Source organism: Choristoneura fumiferana, chromosome 28, assembly GCF_025370935.1.
Source record: "Choristoneura fumiferana chromosome 28, NRCan_CFum_1, whole genome shotgun sequence".
NCBI lineage: Eukaryota > Metazoa > Arthropoda > Insecta > Lepidoptera > Tortricidae > Choristoneura > Choristoneura fumiferana.
Window position 1 is genome coordinate 6,667,042 of NC_133499.1, and position 20,980 is coordinate 6,688,021.

General features: G+C 39.5%; 1 protein-coding gene and 1 long non-coding RNA gene across 2 annotated transcripts in view; both read left to right on the top strand.

Annotated features, from left to right (window-relative positions):
- The first annotated feature begins 2,270 nt into the window (after nucleotides 1-2,270).
- The window catches only part of LOC141443765 (uncharacterized), a 53,112-nt gene continuing 34,402 nt past the window's right edge, over nucleotides 2,271-20,980 (top strand). The window contains exons 1-8 of the mRNA XM_074109114.1: nucleotides 2,271-2,289; nucleotides 3,307-3,446; nucleotides 4,367-4,507; nucleotides 17,685-17,809; nucleotides 18,646-18,758; nucleotides 19,159-19,184; nucleotides 19,459-19,602; nucleotides 20,338-20,519. Coding sequence (XP_073965215.1) covers nucleotides 2,271-2,289; nucleotides 3,307-3,446; nucleotides 4,367-4,507; nucleotides 17,685-17,809; nucleotides 18,646-18,758; nucleotides 19,159-19,184; nucleotides 19,459-19,602; nucleotides 20,338-20,519 — 890 coding nt within the window. The remainder of the gene's footprint in view (nucleotides 2,290-3,306; nucleotides 3,447-4,366; nucleotides 4,508-17,684; nucleotides 17,810-18,645; nucleotides 18,759-19,158; nucleotides 19,185-19,458; nucleotides 19,603-20,337; nucleotides 20,520-20,980) is intronic.
- Nucleotides 5,015-15,028, top strand: LOC141443945 (uncharacterized). The gene is made up of 2 exons (XR_012453095.1): nucleotides 5,015-10,594; nucleotides 10,649-15,028. It is a non-coding gene; the product is annotated as an uncharacterized lncRNA (long non-coding RNA).

Genomic DNA, 20,980 nt, shown 5'->3' on the forward strand with positions numbered 1-20,980 from the left:
CCGTCGCACGCCATCCGCCCGCCACGCTCGCACCCCCGACCCAACCGAATGCACACCACCAGGGGTCTATGTTTGACACGAGCTTAGATAAACTAGCAGCGCAAGCTAGATGCAGCACTGAAGACTGACAGGCCGAGAGCTCCGAAGTTATACGTATGAGTGACACAAGTCGGCTCTACATGTTGGCCATGTCATACAGGGCTCAGGCCTCCTTACAGAATAAATAGGGCTTGATCATAGTTCCCACGCGGGCCCAGTGTAGTGGTACTTCACACACACCATTGAATTGGTTCGCAGGTTTGTGCAGATTTGCTCAGGATGTTATCTTCTACGGTAAAGCTGCATGGTGGCGATTTGAAATGTAATTTCGCACAGGAAATTCGATGAATCTGAGGACGATCCTCTGCTTGAGAGGCTGTAGGTCAAAAAATAGGCCGACGGCATTTTTTTAAACGTTAATGCGACATAGAAATCCAAGAGGAATTCTCTAACATATGTAGCGTCCATAAGCAGACATTTTTCAACGTGTAGAGCCAGACTTAATCTATCATAAAGTTGCGTTCGTCTCTCCCTGTCAGGCCACCTGTAAACCTTGGTTCATATTCTAAGGAGCGTCGAGTAATGGACGCATTTATTCTCCTCGTCCGTCACTGTAAACCGGGTATCTACTATTTCGTTTACCAAACTGTGCTCCACTTATCTGCAACTGCTTCAGGTTTCAGATAAGCATAACACAGTTGCTCCAATATAATGAATATCTGGCTTAATCTTAGAGTGAACCTGTGTACTGCCTGCATACGTAACTGTATTGAAGGAATTTATAGGAGTAACTGCAAGTGTATAATGCATGATCATGATGAAGCATCTAGCTTCGCAGTGCTCTCTTGTCCTTATGCCTGTGTCAAATGCAGACCCTGGGCAACTATTTTACATTGGTATAATCTAAGTGGTGTAATACGAGCTAGCACTATCTTTATGTACTTAACGAACTTATGAAACTGTGTAGTATATGTTCCTATTAATAAGATGCATATCAAACGAAATACCGGAAATATTGGCTACTGACAATGACCGCTAAAGGCTAAAACAGATCATTTATGAATAGAATAGATAGCGTACTATAGCTGAGATCAGTTGTGATCCTTTAAAAATAAACGAGAATTTGAAATTGGATGACTACTGTTTTAATGTTTAGGTCTGTATTAAACCACTTAGACCGATGCCGAATAGATTGCCCGTTGACCATCGGATGCAACACGCTCCTGAGTGCTGGAACCCGTCCAACCATACCTCGCAAGAAACGACACGTATGACACGTATTTATGGTTGGACGTGTTCTTTCGCTCAACTCAATAAAAATTACGGATGGCTATGTGAATGTTTACTAACATTTCCCTTCCATTTGAACCATTACGAAGATATGACGTCCGCGTGTTGTAGTCCAAGGCACGACGTTATCGCTATATTGTAAAGCAGATCTTCACACGACGACTCTCGATTGAATGAAGACTACAGGACACGATTTTCTTTTTATTGTAAATATCACGAGTGAACAATGCACCTAAGTTTATTATTTTGCCCCGAAGACAAATAATATTTGTTCACCCTTTATTTCAACTTAGAATATTAGTTTTAATATTACTACGAGTACGGTTCCCTCTAGTATACAATCAAGTCGCTTTAAAACATTATCATTTATTTCTTCATTTCATGCTAGACTCATTAATCTCATTATGTTGTTTTTTGGTTTGAAGCAGATTTTAAGGGATCATGCTGTTATTGCTAATAAAATATGTGACTAAGTTGGTTCCCAACGTTTTTTGTTGTTTGTAAAATAACATTGATTTATGTATGTAACTAATCCCACACATTTTTGGGTTATACTTACCTATTTTGGTTTGCATGATATTTTTGTAAATAATCTATCACTGCAATGAAAAATAGCAAACGTGATTTATCTGTTATCAGCTCTTGGTATTTTTCTTTTCTATATTTGGTAAACATCTGTGTTTTCGAAGACAAGTATAAAGATTTATTGAAATTGGCACAAAATTTACATTTTAATAAAATTAAAATGTACAAAGATTTGCATCTGATACAATATCGTAGTCGATTATATTCATGAACGTTGGGTTAGATGTGGTCTTAGTAGAAATATTTTCAATCTAAGTATAGATCTGTTCATCCACGAAGGCACGCCTTTCACGTTTTATGATTGTTTTAGTTATAAACATATCTGTATAACACATCTATGTATGCGTAACACGAACATGTCCTTCGTTGCTGACGGTACCGTCCGTCACACACACTAAAACATGTTGCAAACACGAACTTTATGCCCAGTTTAGATCTGCGAGAAAAATCGTGCTATTTAGTTGTACTACATGTATTACACCAACCCAAACTCGTTCGTTTTACGGCCTGGCGATGTAAAGCCGGGTCTCCACAGAGCGAGGCAAGCGCATGAGGTATGATTTTGTTCGATAAAGGGCTCAAAATCGCACCAAAAATGCGGCTCGCTCAGTGATGACCAAATCAACTTGCACTAATTTTCTTATAGGTCTAAACTGGGCTTTAAACGTACTTATTGCACATCGACAATTTGCTGTGGAGCGACGTGCCTTCATAAGGGAACAGATTTTATTATCTGTAGTGGTTTGTAAAAGTGGTTTCCACTACCTTCTCACGTGGAAAATAGTAGGAGGGTTTTTTAAATTGGATAAAAAGCTGCAGGATTAATATCGGTCATTAACACATGAAACATTTCCTTCCTTCCCCCCCGCCCTTTGCAGAACCCGTCGCGCAAAGATTGAACGTGCAGATGATGATGGAGATTGAGTCGGCGCTGTTGGGAGCGGAGGCTATTCGCTCGCCCTGCGTCATATACGGCCGGACCTCGACAAGGCTCTGGCTAAAAAGTCAAGGACATTGTCGTCAATCATCAGGGAGAGATCTGCGGTGAGGACTTGGAATAATCTGTGACGCACGCAGAGTACCTCTAATTTAAATAATACATCGTCAGTGCAGTAGTAGTACCTGCTAATGAAAAAATAAAAATATTTTTTTATTAGAGTAAGTAGCAATAAAAAAAAAAAATCTTGGCCTTGGCCGTTTTGTTCTCGCACGCCTTAGCTGCCTAGCCATACTAACGTAGTCGCGTTTTAGCTCGCGAACATATCCATAGCCTCCTTTGTTCAAATAATATCAACTCGGATTAAGATAAAAATATAAAAAGATAATCTTAACTTTGGACTGCTCCAGGCCAAAGTACATGAAAGGTTAATAGCTATGTGTTATCTATTTCAGAGGACGAAGAGGACGCGACGCACATAATCTACCCCCGGTGGACCCCTGGAGGAGGAGTACGCGCGCCCCGTGTTCCGGCGCGGCAACCACGCGCTGGTGCACTGGTATTACTGCCCGACAGCCACGACAACGTGACGCAAGTGATCTGCGGTAACAACGCCATTATATTTTTTGTCTGGGATCCTCAAAATCAGCGTAGCTGCTTATAACGTGTGGCAACACTGTGAGCGGAGGCCCTTCTTGGTGTCCTGTCGTGTCACCACGTAACTAGTTTTATTGTTAGTTTGTGTTTAAGTTTTATTACTGCAAGGTGGTGGTATTGATAAAACCAAAATAAAGGCTCTCGACCAGCACCGCCTCGTCGTTCGGCGTCCACTCGTTTGTCACAGTTGGTCCGCGGGTGGACGCCGTGTAGACCCCGAATTTCCGATAGTCTTCTATGAAGGGTGGGTTGGAAACGCCGCATCAATTCAAAATCAAATCATTTATTCAGTAAATGGCGCAATGGCACTTTTACACGTCATTTTTTTAAACTAACAGCGGCTTTTCGGAAGACAATGATTGCCACGAAAAGAATGCGCCGCAAGAACTTGGCAAAGAAAGTCATTTTTAACAAAATCAAATAATTAAATAAATATCCGCAAGCGTGCGGGCAGCGAGCTATCACGAGCGTTCCACTGCCCGTCTTTGCGCGTGGGACTTCACGAGTGAGGCGATCGGTGACGCTACGGAGTGATGTAGTGAGCGCATGCCCATACAAATCCATATGAAGAAACTAACCGCTTGCGGCGAGGCGGCTCTAATGAGCTGTGACTAGGGCTGTTTCACAACCCAATGATTAATTTCAAAATAATAAAAAGAAACAACAAAACAAAGAGTACAAGGCGAACTTATCCTAAAAAGGACGAGGAAAAAAAAAGGAAAGGGGGAACTTATCCTTAAATGTGATGCCGTCTCCGTCTGTTCGAACAAAACAAACAGAGACGACATCACATTTATCCGTCAGTAAATTTAATCAATGGATGGTATAAGGGGGTATTCTCTTTCGGTTCTTTCACAGGTGGAGGTGCGGAAGTCAGCGAATTGGGAGAGCAGCCGCGCAGAGCCGTGGCGCGTGGCCGCGCCTGGGCGTCGACCTGCCGCAGTACAACGAGTGGATGAACGAGGAGATTACGAGGTCGACGCCGCTGGGAAGAAGAAGGTACGCCATGCTTAACACTAACAGATATCGCCGGAAGTGATGCTGGCTGGTCACGCACTAAGTGCTGTCTACCCTGCTGCGGTGGCTGGCTGCCTACTCTGGAAACCTGCACACATCTGTGAGTAATTCAATGGTATGTGTGGAGTTCCTAATCCGCACTGGGCCTGCATGGGAACTACGGCCAAGCCCTCTCATTCTGAGAGGAGGCGCCGCAGTGGGACGCAAAACGAAAAAGCAAAAACAGAAAAAACACACGCGAAAGGATTACTGAAAATTCTAAGACACTGATCTGACCGGCTCGAAGGACAAAAGAATGTACGGTTTGTACGGCTTTGATAGTTCTGATGTTAAATAATTTGTCTGTCCCAGAATCGAGATACTAAATGACAGTCTGAAATGTAACGTAAAAATAATGTGGCCAGCATAAAAGGAGCAGTGCTGCTGCCGTGATTTCGGTTTTCGTAAATACCGATAAAATGTTTATTTTAACGATAGCAAAAATAAATTTAAGGGGGTTGCTCTTCCATACAAACCTACGGACACCCCGCATAGCTTCCACGGACATGTTTTCTTAGAGGATTTTTTGAGAATAGTAAATTATGGATATGCTCTTCAAGCAAAATCCAAAAAAAAGTAACTTTATTGCATCAAAAGTGCAGCGTGATGCAGTAAATTTTGATGCATTTTACCATTGTATGAGTACAACTGACAGTGTTCGCAGCGAGCATGTAGTGACATCTTATATGGGTGCGTGAGTCAGTGTCACAAAATCAAACTATTGTAAATAGGTATCGACTATTTCGTGTGGTCACGTGACCATCACCTTTGGCTCAGATAATACGACAACTAAATGAAGAAAGCATGAGATCACTGAGAGATCAAGTTCAAGTTTCTGAGTCTAGTATTTACTTTTTTTGTTTTTAAATCTGTTATTTTCGGAAGTTGAAACGCCTAAACTATTATTTCTGATTAATGCAAGGACACAAACTATAAGCAGGACGAAAAACAGGTAAGTTACTTTTAAAATTGTCATTTAAAATAATAATTATTTAAGTAACAGACCCAGTCCTCGGCAAAAATTATTTCATTGCATACTTTACATACATTATAATGCGGTGCTTCGATCTAGGACAAGTGGTTTTAAATTCAACTTACAAATTCTGAACAGATATTAGTTATTTACTCTTACGTAGACAGTAGCGCCACTAATTTATATAAAGCATATATATTCTCACAATAAAAGGTGCTAGGTGTAATCACTAAACTAATTAGTTAAAAAATAAGGTCTACATTCAACATACATTGCATGTGTATGAATATCAAGTTTAACAGTGAGGCTCAAATAAATTCCTACATATCACGGCATTTTTACGGCCGCTAAATCTAGGCTCAGTGAATAAAAAGGTTTTCACAATCGAAGTACTTTTCGTACCACCTTTTTATTATTATTACTGGCTAGATAAGTAAAATTTAAACGTCATTATAATACATTTTTGTCACAACGTCAAGTCAATGAGATTGATATTCAAAGCAATTATGTTTGAATAATTATGGTTTGAACACAAATCAAGAAGTCAAAAAGTTGGCGGACGAGAGGAAATTAGCAAGAGTGCAACTCTTAAACTATTTATGTATGTACGATTTGATGATGAGGATAACATATGTAATTGAATACACGGGTATGTTAATTTTATCATTTTTGTCAGAAACATTAATATTTGTTACAAGAACACCAGAGACAGGGCTGTAAGAATTTCATTCCTACTGGGTGGCCAAAGTATGGCTTATCGTGTGTACCAAACTTGTGGTCTGCAGCAACCTACTACGAAAACATACCAAATTTCCCTAACTCTTAGTTGCGCCGTGAACATTTTCACTCCATAGAAGTAAGTCGCTTCCCACCGTCTGTCTGCATATGTACGAGTATGTACTGTATGTACTCTATTATGAAGTGATTCAAGATTTTTTATTTTATTTATAAGTGTGAGAAACGGCAAGGGTTATGGTTTTGGAGCATATGTATGGTCATTTCTTTCGCACGCTATGCAACAAGGCCTTGATGCATCTTAACAAGTAAGACAATAAACAACAAGACAATAGAAGAGACAAGAAAATAAGTCTTTGTTAGGAGTGACACAGGTTGTTAATTTTATGCGTATGTGAGTCTGTCTGTGTATCTTTCCGTCGGCCCATCCGTCCGTCCGTCTGTCGATCCGTCCATCTGTCTGTCCGTCTGTCTGTCTGTCTGTCTTTCGAAGTGAACACTACATCATTGATGACATATGGATCCGAGACGTGGTGCTTTACTTTAGGCCTTATAAATAGGCTCAGAGTTGCTCAGCGAGCTATGGAGAGAGCTATGCTTGGGGTTTCTCTACGGGACCGAATCAGAAATGAGGAGATACGTAGAAGAACAAGGGTCACCGACATAGCCAAGCGAATCAGCTCGTTGAAGTGGCAATGGGCCGGCCATATAGCACGGAGAGCGGATGGCCGTTGGGGCCGAAAAGTTCTCGAGTGGAGGCCGCGGATCGGCAAGCGCAGCGTAGGACGTCCACCAACAAGATGGACGGATGACCTGGTTAAAGCCGCAGGTTCACGGTGGATGCAGGCCGCTGCCAGCCAAAGCAACTGGAAGTCTGTAGGGGAGGCCTATGTCCAACAGTGGACGTCCTACGGCTGAGATGATGATGATGATGGTGAATAAAGTTGTACCAACTGTACTTTAGTCGAAAATTTTACTACGACCTTTAAAATTTATAAGTATTTTATTGATAATTAGAAGCAGAGTCTTGGGAAATAGCTCATGTTAGGAGATAGAGAGATCAGAAGAGGTATCGTTAGATTTGTCTCTGTTAGGCACTCCTAACACAGGTGTCACTACACAGGTTGTTAATTTTATGCGTATGTGAGTCTGCAGTCCTGGATTTATAAATAGGCCGTATAGGCCGCGGCCTAGGGGCGGCAGATTTAAAAAAATATTATTTTAGAAAGTTACATAGGGCGGCGGATATAAAGTGGCCTACACTCATAAAAAAACATAAATCCGCCACTGTGAGTCTGTCAGTGTACCTTTCCGTCGCCTCATCCGTCCGTCCGTCTGTTGATCTGTCCATCTGTCTGTCCGTCTGTCTGTCTGTCTGTGTTTCGAAGTGAATCATTGTCCTATTTTTTTAATGATTGTTTACCAACGCACACACCAAACCTTTTATCCTAAAAAGCTGAAATTTAAGATAAGGAAAATATGGGCTTATTATGTACCTACATAAAATTCTACTGGTTCGTAACTATTATTTAGTTTTTAGGGTTCCGTACCTAAAAAGTGCCAACGGAACCCTATTGCTGAGACTCCGCTGTCTGTCTGTCTGTCTGTCCGTCCGTCTGTCACAGGGCTCTATCTCTTGAGTCGTAATAGTTAGACACTTTAAATTTTTACAGGTTATGTATTACTGTGGCCGCTATAACAACAAATACTCAAACCAGAATAATATAAATATTTTAGGGCGGCTCCCATACAACAAACGTGATTGTTTAGCCGTTTTTTGCATGATGTTAATAACGGCAACAGGTAGACGCTTGAAATATTCACAGAATATTTAGCTGTATAATTACTTTAAAAATAAATAAATTAATTAAAATAAAACAAATATTTAAGGAGGACTTCCATACAACAAACTTGTTTTTCTGGCCGTTTTTTTTTTTGCTTATGTCTAATGTTGTATAGATAATGGTACGGAAGACATCGTGCGCGAATCCGACTCGCACTTGGCCAGTTTATTTTTAATACCCAGGGTAGGTAGCATGGAATTCAATGTTATATATTTAATTTTACAACTCTATCTCCATATCACTAATCTCTGTAAATTGACATGCAGGCAGAAAGGAATAGCAAAAATCTAAATTCAATATCAGGATATTTTGAAAAAGATAAGTATTGTTCACAAACCGATCTTAATGAAGATGATGATGGTGATGATGATGATGATGATGATGATGGTCGTATGTCATCGCTGCCGAATTCTTACTTTATTCAATGAAAGACATGGAGAAACTTTGTCACAAAGACTTAGTTCAGATAGTTTGATATTACGCTGTCCGTCCGTCTATTTCTATAGGATTACTTAAAACTGAAGCAAACTGAAGTGGCAGTGGGCCGGCCATATCAGCCGAAGAACCGATAACTGCTAGGGTAAACGAGTAAAAGCCTAGCGTGGCGTGGGACGCCCTCAGACTAGGTGGAGCGATGATCTTCACTGGGTAGCTGACAGTAACTGGATGAGAGTGGCCGAGGATCGTGCTCAGTGGCGTGCAATTGGAGACGCCTATGTCCAGTAGTGGGCTAAGATAGGCCGATAATGATGATGATGATGATGATGACTTAAAATAAGACAATAATCCCACTCATATTATAAATGCGAAAGTTTGTTAGTCTGTTTGTTTATTTCTTTATTACCTTTTCACGTCTAAATCGTTGAACCGATTAGGATGAAATTTGGGATACAGATAGTTTGAGTCCCGTGGAAAAACATAGGGTAGTTTTTTTTAATCACATAATTCCCGCGGAATAGCTATAAACGAATTCTACGCGGACAGAGTTGCGTGCAACAGTATGTACATTAGGGAATTTACCTACTGATAGTCTGATTTACGTCCTTATGCTGTAACTAAAAGGCATCGGTCACTTTATTCCTCCACCTAAGTATCTTATAGTCTGTCTGCTAATACTATTTCTGTATTTATTAATGCACAATTCCTTTCAGATTCAATGCTAACTAACTGCATATAACTTTGCCTGGAATCATTATATTGCGAAAGTAGCCATGGTGCTGTCATGCAATATTCAAGGTGAAGAAAAGAAGAAACGTTTAATGTTGATATGCAAGAAATTTAGGAATATCCGACTGATTAGATTTATTTATTAACGCTGTGTTAAAAAGTTTGTTCTAAATAAATATGATGTACACAATGAAATAAAGTCTTCGTAGGCATCTTTCTTTTAGCGTTCCGTGGGTGGAAATTTTAGTGGAGATTCTAAAAACAAGAATACCAACAGGTATGTAGTTTTTATTTGTTGAATGAAACTACAGTAATTTCAGATGATGAGATAATAGGGGTACATTATATATAAAGTACTATAAAACCGTACAACTTTGACTTTTGAGATAACTTTGCCCAAGTTGTCATTTTTTTAAATATCTGAAATAAAACAAAATTGACTGATTTGTGACCACTTTGTGACATGCACATTTCTAAATAATTTTTGTACATTTTTTTCCCTTTTGTCACGAATAAATCTTTTCTTTTTCGATATTAGAATATTTCTTTATTCCTGACGGGAGTTACTTCTTCTTTTTAGGGTTCCGTACCCAAAGGGTGCCAACGGGACCCTATTGCTGAGACTCTGCTGTCTGTCTGTCTGTCTGTCTATCTGTCCATCCGTCTGTCACAGGGCTTTATTTCTTGAGCTGTAATAGCTACCCGTGTGATGTCGGGTTAGAATTAGACCTCTCCATTTCTTCCGTGGATGTCGTAAGAGGCGACTGAGGACCGTAGGCCACAGGCTAGCAACCTGTCACTATTGTACCGTTTTTGTCAAACTTAAAACCTAAAATTGCTAAAAGTGGCGCCGAAGCTGTAACGTTTCGTGTGCTTTGCCTACCCCATTTAGGCATACATGTTTGTGTGTGCTAGACACTTGAAATGTTGACAGATTATGTAGGTATTACTGTGGCCTCCATAACAACAAATACTAATAATAAAGTAAGTAAAATTAAAAAATAAATGGAGTTGTCATACAAGAAACGTGTTTTTTTTCCAGCGTTTTTTGGTTACTAGGCGTTGCTAAAACTTATTAGTGAACTGTTTTAAAAACATTGTACGTACGGAACCCTTCGTATGTACGAGTCCGACTCGAACTTGACCTTTTTTTATCCTGCCAAGGCCTTTTTGTTACAGCTTATATTTAACTCCGCGGGCAAAATAAATATCAACGGCAAAATTGGACGGTTTTATGGTACTAAAAAAATAGTCTTCTATTTATAACAGAAAATGTAATTTATGTAAATTATTGTAAATTTATGTATGTAGGTGCAGTGGGACGTATATAGGCTGGGATGATGATGATGATGATGATGTATGTAGGTAAATTATTTAATAGTGTTACATGACAGCAGCAGCAGCAGCTCGTGAATTTGCTGCTCTGTATGTATGTGTGTTCTGGTGTTCTAAGTGACGATTAAATATTCACAGAACAAAAACAACCAAAATATCTAAATATATATTAATGTTTATTTGTTAGGCCTTTACCATATGTAATTCGACTTTTTATGAGTGTAGTTTTTTTTTTAACTATAGCGTACAATTTCGTACATTTTTTCTGATTTACAAGAAATTAGAAAAGTCGACTGCTTCATAGTGAAAAAGATAGCGCCCGCCAGAAAGTACTTCAAATTAGTAGATTTTTTTTGTTTTTTTTATAATCGGTTCCATTTTTTGTTAAAAAATTTTTTCATGTACCTACATTTTCTGATGTCAGTGAATTCCATGCGACACCATGTCACCGCCAGGAAGTATGACACTCAACTTCGAAGCTGTCTCACCCTGGAGATTGCGTGGATCGATATTTACTTGAAATCTTATTAACTTATTTATTGTTTTGTCACTAGTAACGTGCTAGCACAAGTCTTTTCGCGATAGTTTTAATCTTCTTCTGCGTGAAACATTGTAGTAGAAAAATAGTAGAATTATTATATGTTCAATTTTTTTAACAAACGAGTTAGTGTTATGCTCTATGTCACAGGATGACTAAATATTGACTATCGATATCGATAATAATATCACTCATGTTTAGACTTTGCTCATGTCTAGCTTTAGAGACATTCTTGACTGAGCCGGCCGCGATAACTGTAGTAGGTAGTATGACGTTCTTTTTAGAGTGTCATTGCTACTGAACTGTCAGGTTGCCTTACAGAAGAAAAGTAAACTCATGTAAAATGACAATCTCGCATACAGATACCCAGAATCAAGAACCAAAATCAGAAGAATTGTATAAGTTCATATATTGATATTTTTTTATTGTGAGCTTACTTTTTTTTAATTATGTGTAACTATTATTACAAATTATATATTTTTAAGCTTCTGGTACCTTGACTTTTGTATTTAGGACTATTGCATGGTAGGTGCACGCGGCTAGTAGCTAATTTTATAAGATCTCCGCTTACAAATTGTATCTTTCGCGTCACTGCTTTTATTATAGTGGCATCATAATAATGTTTGATTTTGAGTTTGCATTATATTATAGGCACTAAGTAAGTATAGAAGTTAGGTTGGTCAAAACTGTCATATTGGCTGTACATTAATTTTCATCTAATCTAGTGTCCCAAATTTCAAATTTGTCAATTTTCAAAATCACTCAATATGCTTGACTGAAATGTTTACATCGTAAAATCTGGGCCATATTGTCCGAAATAAAGGTCGTTACTTATTATTGTAATAGCTGGTTCAGATTTTCGATCACGAACCCATCTGGACCCGGTCATTTGAAAGGCATGGGACCACAGCCAACATATCTAATATAGATGAGATGAGCAGAACTTTGGAGGTCTATCCCCTAATACACTATAAGGATGTGCTAGCGGACAGGCCTCTACAGTTGCCAGATCCGGACAGTAATTCACATGGAGTGGGCTATGGCGTTAATAGGATGCCGCATACAGCATTACCGAGATATGGAGTGAGATAACGGACACCTACCATTCCAATTTTCCAATATCATATAAATTGTACATTTAGTAGACGATGACATTATGCCGTTCACTAAATGGGCCGCTCAAACTATTGACCCCCCGAAACAACGAGGTGTAGTATAATATAATGCTTCAAAAATATATTTCACATACTTTTATTCTGACCTAGAAAGACGTGTAATAATATGTGATATTTTTGATTGGTTCGATTGTATATCTATCTTGTCTTGAGTGGATAGAGATGAACAAAATAAATACTTGAATAATTGAGTGGTTTCGGTGTTACCAGGTTCCTTGACCCTTGATGCGTGGCTTTACTGGTACGTCCATGAGGCACATGTACCATATGACCAGTGATGTAAATAATGGAGTTGTTCTTTCGAAAAAATAATAAACTTTATTACATACATTATAATAATTATTTTTATTCTTGAACCACATTTAGATAAACAATGAAAATTGCTACGGGGATATTATATTACCTTATCATTACTATGGCGACGTGTCAAAAGAACGCTGCACATTGCTTCGGGACAGAGAACTTGTTAATTTGCGGAACCTCATATAAATTGACAACAATATTTTTTACTTTACTTCTGCGCTACGAACCGTGCCCCACAACTACGTCCATGTGAAATATCTATACAATAAGTTTACATACACGCCCGCTCTCTTTCTCTTCGATGTAAAACAATATTTTATTATGTATGTATAGTATATGTCACACAAGCTCGACTAGCTGTCACAAATACCTACTATATAACTATTATTAGGTATTGTGTGATATATATATTATTTCATGTAGGAGGAGGGAGGTGGAGGAGGGCGTGTACTGCATGTTATTATATTATGTAGGAACGTATCACATAGATCTAACTGTGCCGCACGGTTGATAGCAGAGAAACCTAGGGCAAAATTAAATACTGTAGGTTCTAGATGCTGACTAACAGTCAAGCTCAAAAAAATTTAATTGCTAGTGGTACGGTTGGCTTGTTGATTGACTGGACAGCGGGCATATTTAACTTGTATCACAAAGTTTATACCTTTTTTTTGTTCTCAAAGTATTAGCTGAATCTAATGCCGACGTTGTTCACTAGCAGACCTGACCCCCTGATCCTGATAATTATTCTCAAACGCTGTCTAATGCGACGTACTGCATTTTACTTACCCCAAAGAAAAGATTGTATGGTAGAACTGCAACTGTCACAGGCGGAACGGCAGTGATGGGTCTGGTAATTGCAGCCTGCTCGCGTGCACAGACAGATGAGAGGAATAGAGCAACAAAATAATTAAAATAAACTGGAATTAATCAAAATACCACGCACAGGACTTATCACGCTAACGCACACGAGTAATATTTACCTCGACGTTTCGGCAACATTACAGTGGCCGTGGTCACGAGTAGACTGAAGTGTGGGGTGTCAAGTCTGCCTAGCAGCGCGAGTCCTTCGAACTACCCGCACTTGGTCATTTTTATTTGTCACCCCACACTTCAGTCTACCCGTGACCACGGCCACTGTAATGTTGCCGAAACGTCGAGGTAAATATTACTCGTGTCTAAAAATATATTGTTTCCAAAATAGTTACTTGATTTATAATGCATAATAATTGGCATGATAATTGGGATATGAATTTACTGTACCAGCGGGAAAATTACAAATTAATTATACCCACTGCCCTGTCAACCAGACTAGTTAGCCGTAGATACTACAGGCAAAGAGCGATCAAAAAGTAGCAAAGTAAAGACATTCCCTTTTTACTCTTAGTATTTGAGGACATGTAAAACTATTTGAGCATTTCCAAATAAAGTTTGTACATTTGATTTGCGACTCCTATTTGTGATAAAAATTTGCAGGTTTGTAGAGTGAACGATATTGAGTCGTAATAACATAGTCTCTCAAAATGTCCCAATTGGTTTGTATGGAAATTTCCTTTTTTGTTACCAAAACTATGGATTTGCGGTAACAAAAAAGGAACTTTCCATACAAATTAATTGGGACATTTCGGGAGACTATCTACCTGCAAATTTTTACCCAAATCGGAGTCGCAAATCAAATGTACAAACTTTTTTAGAAATGCTCATTTTAGCACTGTAGCTTGCTGTGACAAAGTACCAAACTGTTCAGCTACCTATGAGCTTGACTGCTTCGAATTAGGTTTGATGCAACATCTGTCTCCGATGATGACGTGTCAGCTAAACTGAACGTGCCCGTAGTCTGCAAGTACGACGGATTATTTGCGGTAGTTCTAGTTCCTTCACAAGACCTTGAAGAAAGAACTGCGTTATTTTTCCGCCTTTGTACCTTTGCAAGAACTGAAGATGCTACTGCGAAAGGAACAAAGGCAAAAAAATAAACGCAGTTTTTCCTTCAAGTCTTGTAAAGGAACTAATGCAAAAAAAACGCAATAGTTCCATCGCACGAACATCCAAAGGAAACACTGCCAATAATCCAGTACACACGACTACAAGCCTGCTGGATCGGAAAAAAATCCTAGCAGATAATACTTACAATAGGTAGTTATATGATACGAATCGACAACTGTTTTCGACTCGAAGGTAACAAAGGGAGTGTAGATGATTTTGGAACTGCTCGTAGTCTTCTGCTGATTGTGCCAAATCATCGGTTATGATATCCTAACAAAATCAATTTATAGAGATAAGTAGGTACAAAATTAGCACGGGATAATTTTTACCGCAATTTGATCGGCGCAAGTTATCGGCGAGTGGGTGAACTTTTGCTGTTATGTAAGTATTTCGTAAGTATTTATTTATACCTATAAAGGCAAAACATGGCCTAAAAATGCATGAGATTTGGCAAACGTATTCCTTGAGGATCGCAGAGGTGCAAGAAGTTTTTTTTTTAATTCGAATACCTACACTACAGAGTAGATTTTTTTCTTCAACGGGAGCGAAGCCGCGGGATTAAGCTAGTAATTATATATACGAACTGAGAAATCCAGATGCAGAAGCCTAGATAAACTCTTCGTCAACTCTTTTCATGGTTAGCAACTTATTAATAATTGATATTAGCAGTTTATGATTACTAATTCTCTACCAAAAGTCTTACCACAGAAATTGAGTGATGATGATGATGATAATTAGGATAGTAAACTCTGTATGGATTTTATTACCTCTTTTGATAGAAAGAGCTTACACGAAGCACTGTTCATAAAATATTAGGTATGTCTAAAGGCACTGTTACACATGCTCGTTACTGGACTGAAGCAAACGCGTTCACACTTGCTTATTACCTTTCCCCCTTCCACCCCGTCTCGAGCTTGCCACTAATAAGCATGCTCGATAGTAGCATGTCCTGTTCACACATGCTACTAGCTAGCATTTGCTCAATAGTAGCATGCTTTCTTGCTACTAAAGAGCATGTGTAACAGTGTCTTAAGGGACTTTGGCTTTACGGATGCCCTTGATAAACTTGATTGCCTGTGCATTCCTGTGCGTGTCGTACAAGATGACTAAGAGCCCTGGTGGCAGCGCTCTCTATTGCCAACTACGAATTCCAAACTCCAGCTCTGCGGCGTGGAAGGTAAGGACAAACCACCGCACTATTTTCCCAAGAAACTCGTCCTGTAGATTTGCTACCGATTTTCAACCGACGACCATGACCACTTTAGCAAGAGTAGTAACTACGAAAAGTAACTATAAATATAACCTGAATAATAGCAAGACCATCAACCAAGACAAGAAACCGTGGTCAGAATCTCGGTAATTTCTCAATTTATCGTACACATATTATGACCACTTGAAAGGCGTTTGGCTCGTATTATAATATGCGAACAGTTATCCAAGACCCTGCTTCTAATTATCAATAAAATACTTATAGATTTTATAGGTCGTAGTAAAATTTTCGAGTAAAGTACAGTTAGTACAAAATTTCGTGACTCGATAAAAAAATGTGAATATTACTCGAAGGAGTACCCCGATCGGGTAGCTAAGTGTCGCAATAGACTTTCGCTAGCTGGCGCTGTCTATTTGAGTGTGTGCGTGAGCTCCTAGTGTCCGTATACGGCCGCAATCGACGTTCAAAGTAAAGCACCTCGTTTGCGGCTTTGGCGGAATATTTCATTTCGAGTGTGGGGTCAAAAAATCGGTTACGCTTAGATACTCCCGCCACTAGTTTTTGGTGAAATAATTCTTCATAATTTACGAAAAAAACCTGAAAAAAGGAACTATTGATAACAGCGCCATCTAACGGGACATTGCTCATGAGCTAACCAGGAGCAAACCCCTTAATGCATTCAATATTCTACTTTCCATTTTACTTTATCATACGATAAAGTGATGAAATCTAAGCAGAGGTAAAAATACAGTGTTCATCACTTAGTGCCAACGTAAAAATAATACAGAGGGGCTACTACAAAACTAGAAAAACGAAGTTCGTATGGCACCGTCCCTTTCACTCGCGTATTGAATGAGATAAGCGTCAGCGGGACGGCAACATACGAAGTTCGAGTTTTGCATCGAGTTTTCGAAAATCAAAGTTCGTGTCGTTCCGTCCTTCTGACACTACTATTTAATTTAATACGTAAGTGAGAGGGACGTTACGGTACGAATTTTGATTTTCGAATTCCGGAGTAGGCCCTCAGATATCACACAACGTCATTGTTCATGTTTTTCGTATTCAAGTGGTATTCAACCGATTTTCGTTACTTTACTCGTATTGTCATCGGATGTGATCAGTGCGTTTTCTCGTGTTATTGTTGCTGTTGACGTTATTTGTTAAATTTGTTGAGATAGACTTTTTATTTGTTAATTTTGTTTTGTTTGGTCGTGTTTTCGTTGTTTTGTTTGATTAAACATGGACTCTGAGCAGCCAAGTACTTCGTCGCATAGACGACGCAGCGAAGAAATACTTTCGCCTCAGAAAAAACGAACGTCAACCTCTTCGCAAAGCCGAGAAGTGTAATGGTTGTAAACTTACTTAGAATGAAATTGAAATTAAACATCAACAATAAAAATGAATATCTCGAAACGGTCGCATTTTTATTAGACCTATTTTACCTTTTCTTAGAATGTCCTAATGCCCTACATTTTAGTACATCACGGTCCGTTCATATTTAATATTTTTACGACATACATACATTGGTACTAAAAATTTTCGGTGATAACCGGTTGCGGCACATACTATTTATAAGACGCAAAACAGGTAAACATGAAAGTCATTTTAGTATCTCGAATTTCTGGGACAGACATAATTACTTTATTTTTACGTAATCAATGAGTACACATAAAGGCTGATATTAGTGAACTGTCGTGCATTGACCTAGATTGGTAAGTCGACGTAAATTGATGACGCTGCCCGCTGTATGGAATGTGCGGTGCTGTCCCGTACAGGCTGGGATGATGAAAATATTCCGGAATAATAAAAAAACAGCATGTATGTAATAATACCAAGATGTTGACGTATTGTCCACAGGTGCACAAGCTGCGTTTGTCGGTTGAAGAGCTGATGCCGGGCGGCGAGCCCTCCGGCAAAGGCAAGAAGAGCAAGCGGAAACGCTCGCCCTCCCCGCCGCCGCAGAAACACGGCAAGAGGAAGAGGTAATGAAGACGCAAATGCGTATTTGTTCACTGTTATAGCCCTTACAGACTGACGATAACAAGATCTGAGAAGAAACTATGTGATTCTCGCGCTCGATCTTTCCTCACAATCCCAACTTGTGAGTGGAGTTCAATCTTGCCCCGTAACCAGAAATAATAGAATAAAACATGTGAATGTGAAACATTGTATCTAGACCTCCGCTAGAAAGCCGCTACTGGGTACCTCCTCCTTGGAATACTTATAAATTGGGTAGTATCATGGCAAAAAAAATCGTTAGTTAGGTTATCAGAAAATATGTGTACATTTTTTTTTTTTTTTGTCATAAAAAAAAATTACAAAGATGAAGCGCGTCAACGTTTGGGAGTGGGAGCCCGTGACAGTCAATCTAACTGATGGACTAATTTTTTTTTTTTAGGAAAATAACCCCACATGCGACATACAATCGTGACTACTGTTTCGAGTACAGTCACAGCATTAATATCTGCCACAGCGGACCGTGCAAAAATATGTGACACATCCTTCCGGCCAAAAATAGAGTCGTATCAGATATTTATGCACGCTTATTGCATCAGATATTGGTGCTGGTGACTGTACTGCCTTTTTGCGGTGTGCATCATTGCCACGCAATTTCTGTTAGTCATTATTTCGGAGGTTGCAATACTGACTTGGCAAGCGCAGCGTAGGACGTCCACCAACGGATGGACGGATGATCGAGTTAAAGCCGCGGTTTCACGGTGGATGCAGGCCGCTTAAAAGCGAAGCAACTGGAGGTCAATGGTGGAGGCCTATGTCCCATAGTGGACCCGTGCAATCTATAACCACTGTACTATTGCAGCCGCATCACGAAGAGACGAGACAACGACGGCGACGAAGAAGAAGATAACGCGTCGCGAGACAACACCGACGCCGCGCCCACGCCCGAGGCCGAACGTGCCACCGATAGAGAGAGTAATTTATTATTATTATTATTATATCTTTCGCTCCTTTAAAATGATACTGACTCAATTCGAAAGATGTAGTCTCATTTTAAAATTAACTCCAAGGATGACTGGTAGAAATCCCTTAAAGGTCGCCTTTTGTACATATATCTCAAAGCTTATCAGTTGTGTTGCATAAACTTCGTTCTAAGAAAAACCAGGTTTAGGTTAGGTTAGGTTGTTTGATTATGATTAGTGTTAACGGGGGGTTAAATGTGATGCCGTCTCTATTTAGTTTTTTCGATTAGACGGAGACGGCATCACATTTAACCGTCACTTAGCACTAATCAATGGATGGTGAAACAGCCCCTTAGTTTTTGAATTGACTCAAGTTCATTCCACAAGTGCGTTATCCTCACTTTGTTCCTCAGCCTTTACTAGTGTTCAGTCATGGAGGGTACAGTGGCGTAGTGTTAATAACTGGATTCCCATCGGATGTATGGTAAAGCTTGTGTACACTAACGTAGATGTGTTGCATTCGAAGACATACTGGTTCACGCATCTCTTTCTCTGGGTTTCCTAATGCCTAACGAAATGTTCACTCCACCCACGCCTTATGCAAGGCAAGACATGGTCTGAAAGATCACCGCGAAAATTACTGCGCGGGTAAAAGCTAGTTAACAATAAACAGTAAACCATTTTCGCCACTGATCGTGTCATGTTTGGTGCAGGCACGGAGCCCCGGCGGCGGCGGGGCGGCGGCAGCGCCCGAGCCGGCGAGCGCGGCGCCCGCGGCCGAGGCGCCCGCCACGCCTGCGCCCGTGCTAGACACGCACGACGACTCGCAGGGCAAGCATAGCGACTCCAACACGCAGGTACGAACGCCTTACTTAGCTCACACCATCTCTGCAATAAGGCGTTTTTTTTAGCAGTTGGTCCGTTACAGGTTGATCTGGAAAACAAACTTTTTTTTACCTCACGCACAGTCGCTTTTTTAACTCTTGTATAATTTTTATTCCTCTTATTATTAATTATTTTTTTAAAACTTGTTATCTATAGAACAAGCTTTGCTTTGTTTGGAACTAGGTCGATTGGTGTAAATTTTCTTATAATATTTCTTATATTATGTATTTCATTTATATCTAAAGATTTACCATGTCAAAATTGCTACTGAACAGAAGCTGTAACAAGACTAAGAAAATTAGGGTTCAGTTTAATTAAAATTTGCTCAGTTTCATCGCCTTTTTTACAAGCTTTTATTTCGTTTCACCTGTCCCCTTGCCCGTCTGTCTGTTGTTGTCTGTAATCAAATCTTGCAAGTTAAATTCGACCAACTTCCAGTAGTTGGATCGACTTGAAATTTGGTATACTTATGTATCTGGTAGTGACATCCTGGTAGTCCAGCCAGGATTGTCTCCACAGGACGGAACTCTTCAACGGTTAATGGCATCGACTTGAAATTTGGTATGCACATGTATTTTGGGTGACAATACAAGTACAGTCAGCAAAAAAAGCTTGTATTATATGAGATTTTTACCGAAAACTTTTTAAACTACATTGCAAATTTATTACAGTACATATAATTTGATTTTCAACCATTAATTATTCAGGAAACGGTAGTAAAGGAGGAGTTGGAGGACAACGTCACGGACCAAACCCATCATATCGTCGTGCCGTCCTACTCGGCGTGGTTCGACTATAATTCCATACACACCATCGAGAAACGCGCCATGCCAGAGTTCTTCAATGGCAAGAACAAATCCAAGACGCCGGAGATTTACCTCGCTTACAGGTCTTTTCCAATTTAACATTATTTTTATCAATTGTTTAAAAAATTACACCTTTGCGTTAGAGTTGTGTTTTAGAACAGGGATGATGGATGACATTATGAATCAACTGACGCACTTTTAATGCGCAGTTAAAACACGATTTTCCCATAGATTTTGCATGGGAATAGATAATTATGACGTTACTTATTTGTCAACTCAATCGACAAGCTACTTTACTGGAACTACTAAAATAAGAAGTGTAAAAAATAATAATAAAGACATGGCTGTACGAGTTTAGGCTATTGCCTTATAGCGAGAAAAAAAAACAAAAAAACAGCTAAACATTGAATTTTCTTGACGCGTGAAATATCGCTAGATGGCGTTAGTATCGAGAGATCCGTTTGACTTTTAACTTTTGATTGGCTCATTTAGTTTGTCTAACAATCACAAACATGGCGCAAACGTCAAAGTTGTCAAACTACCC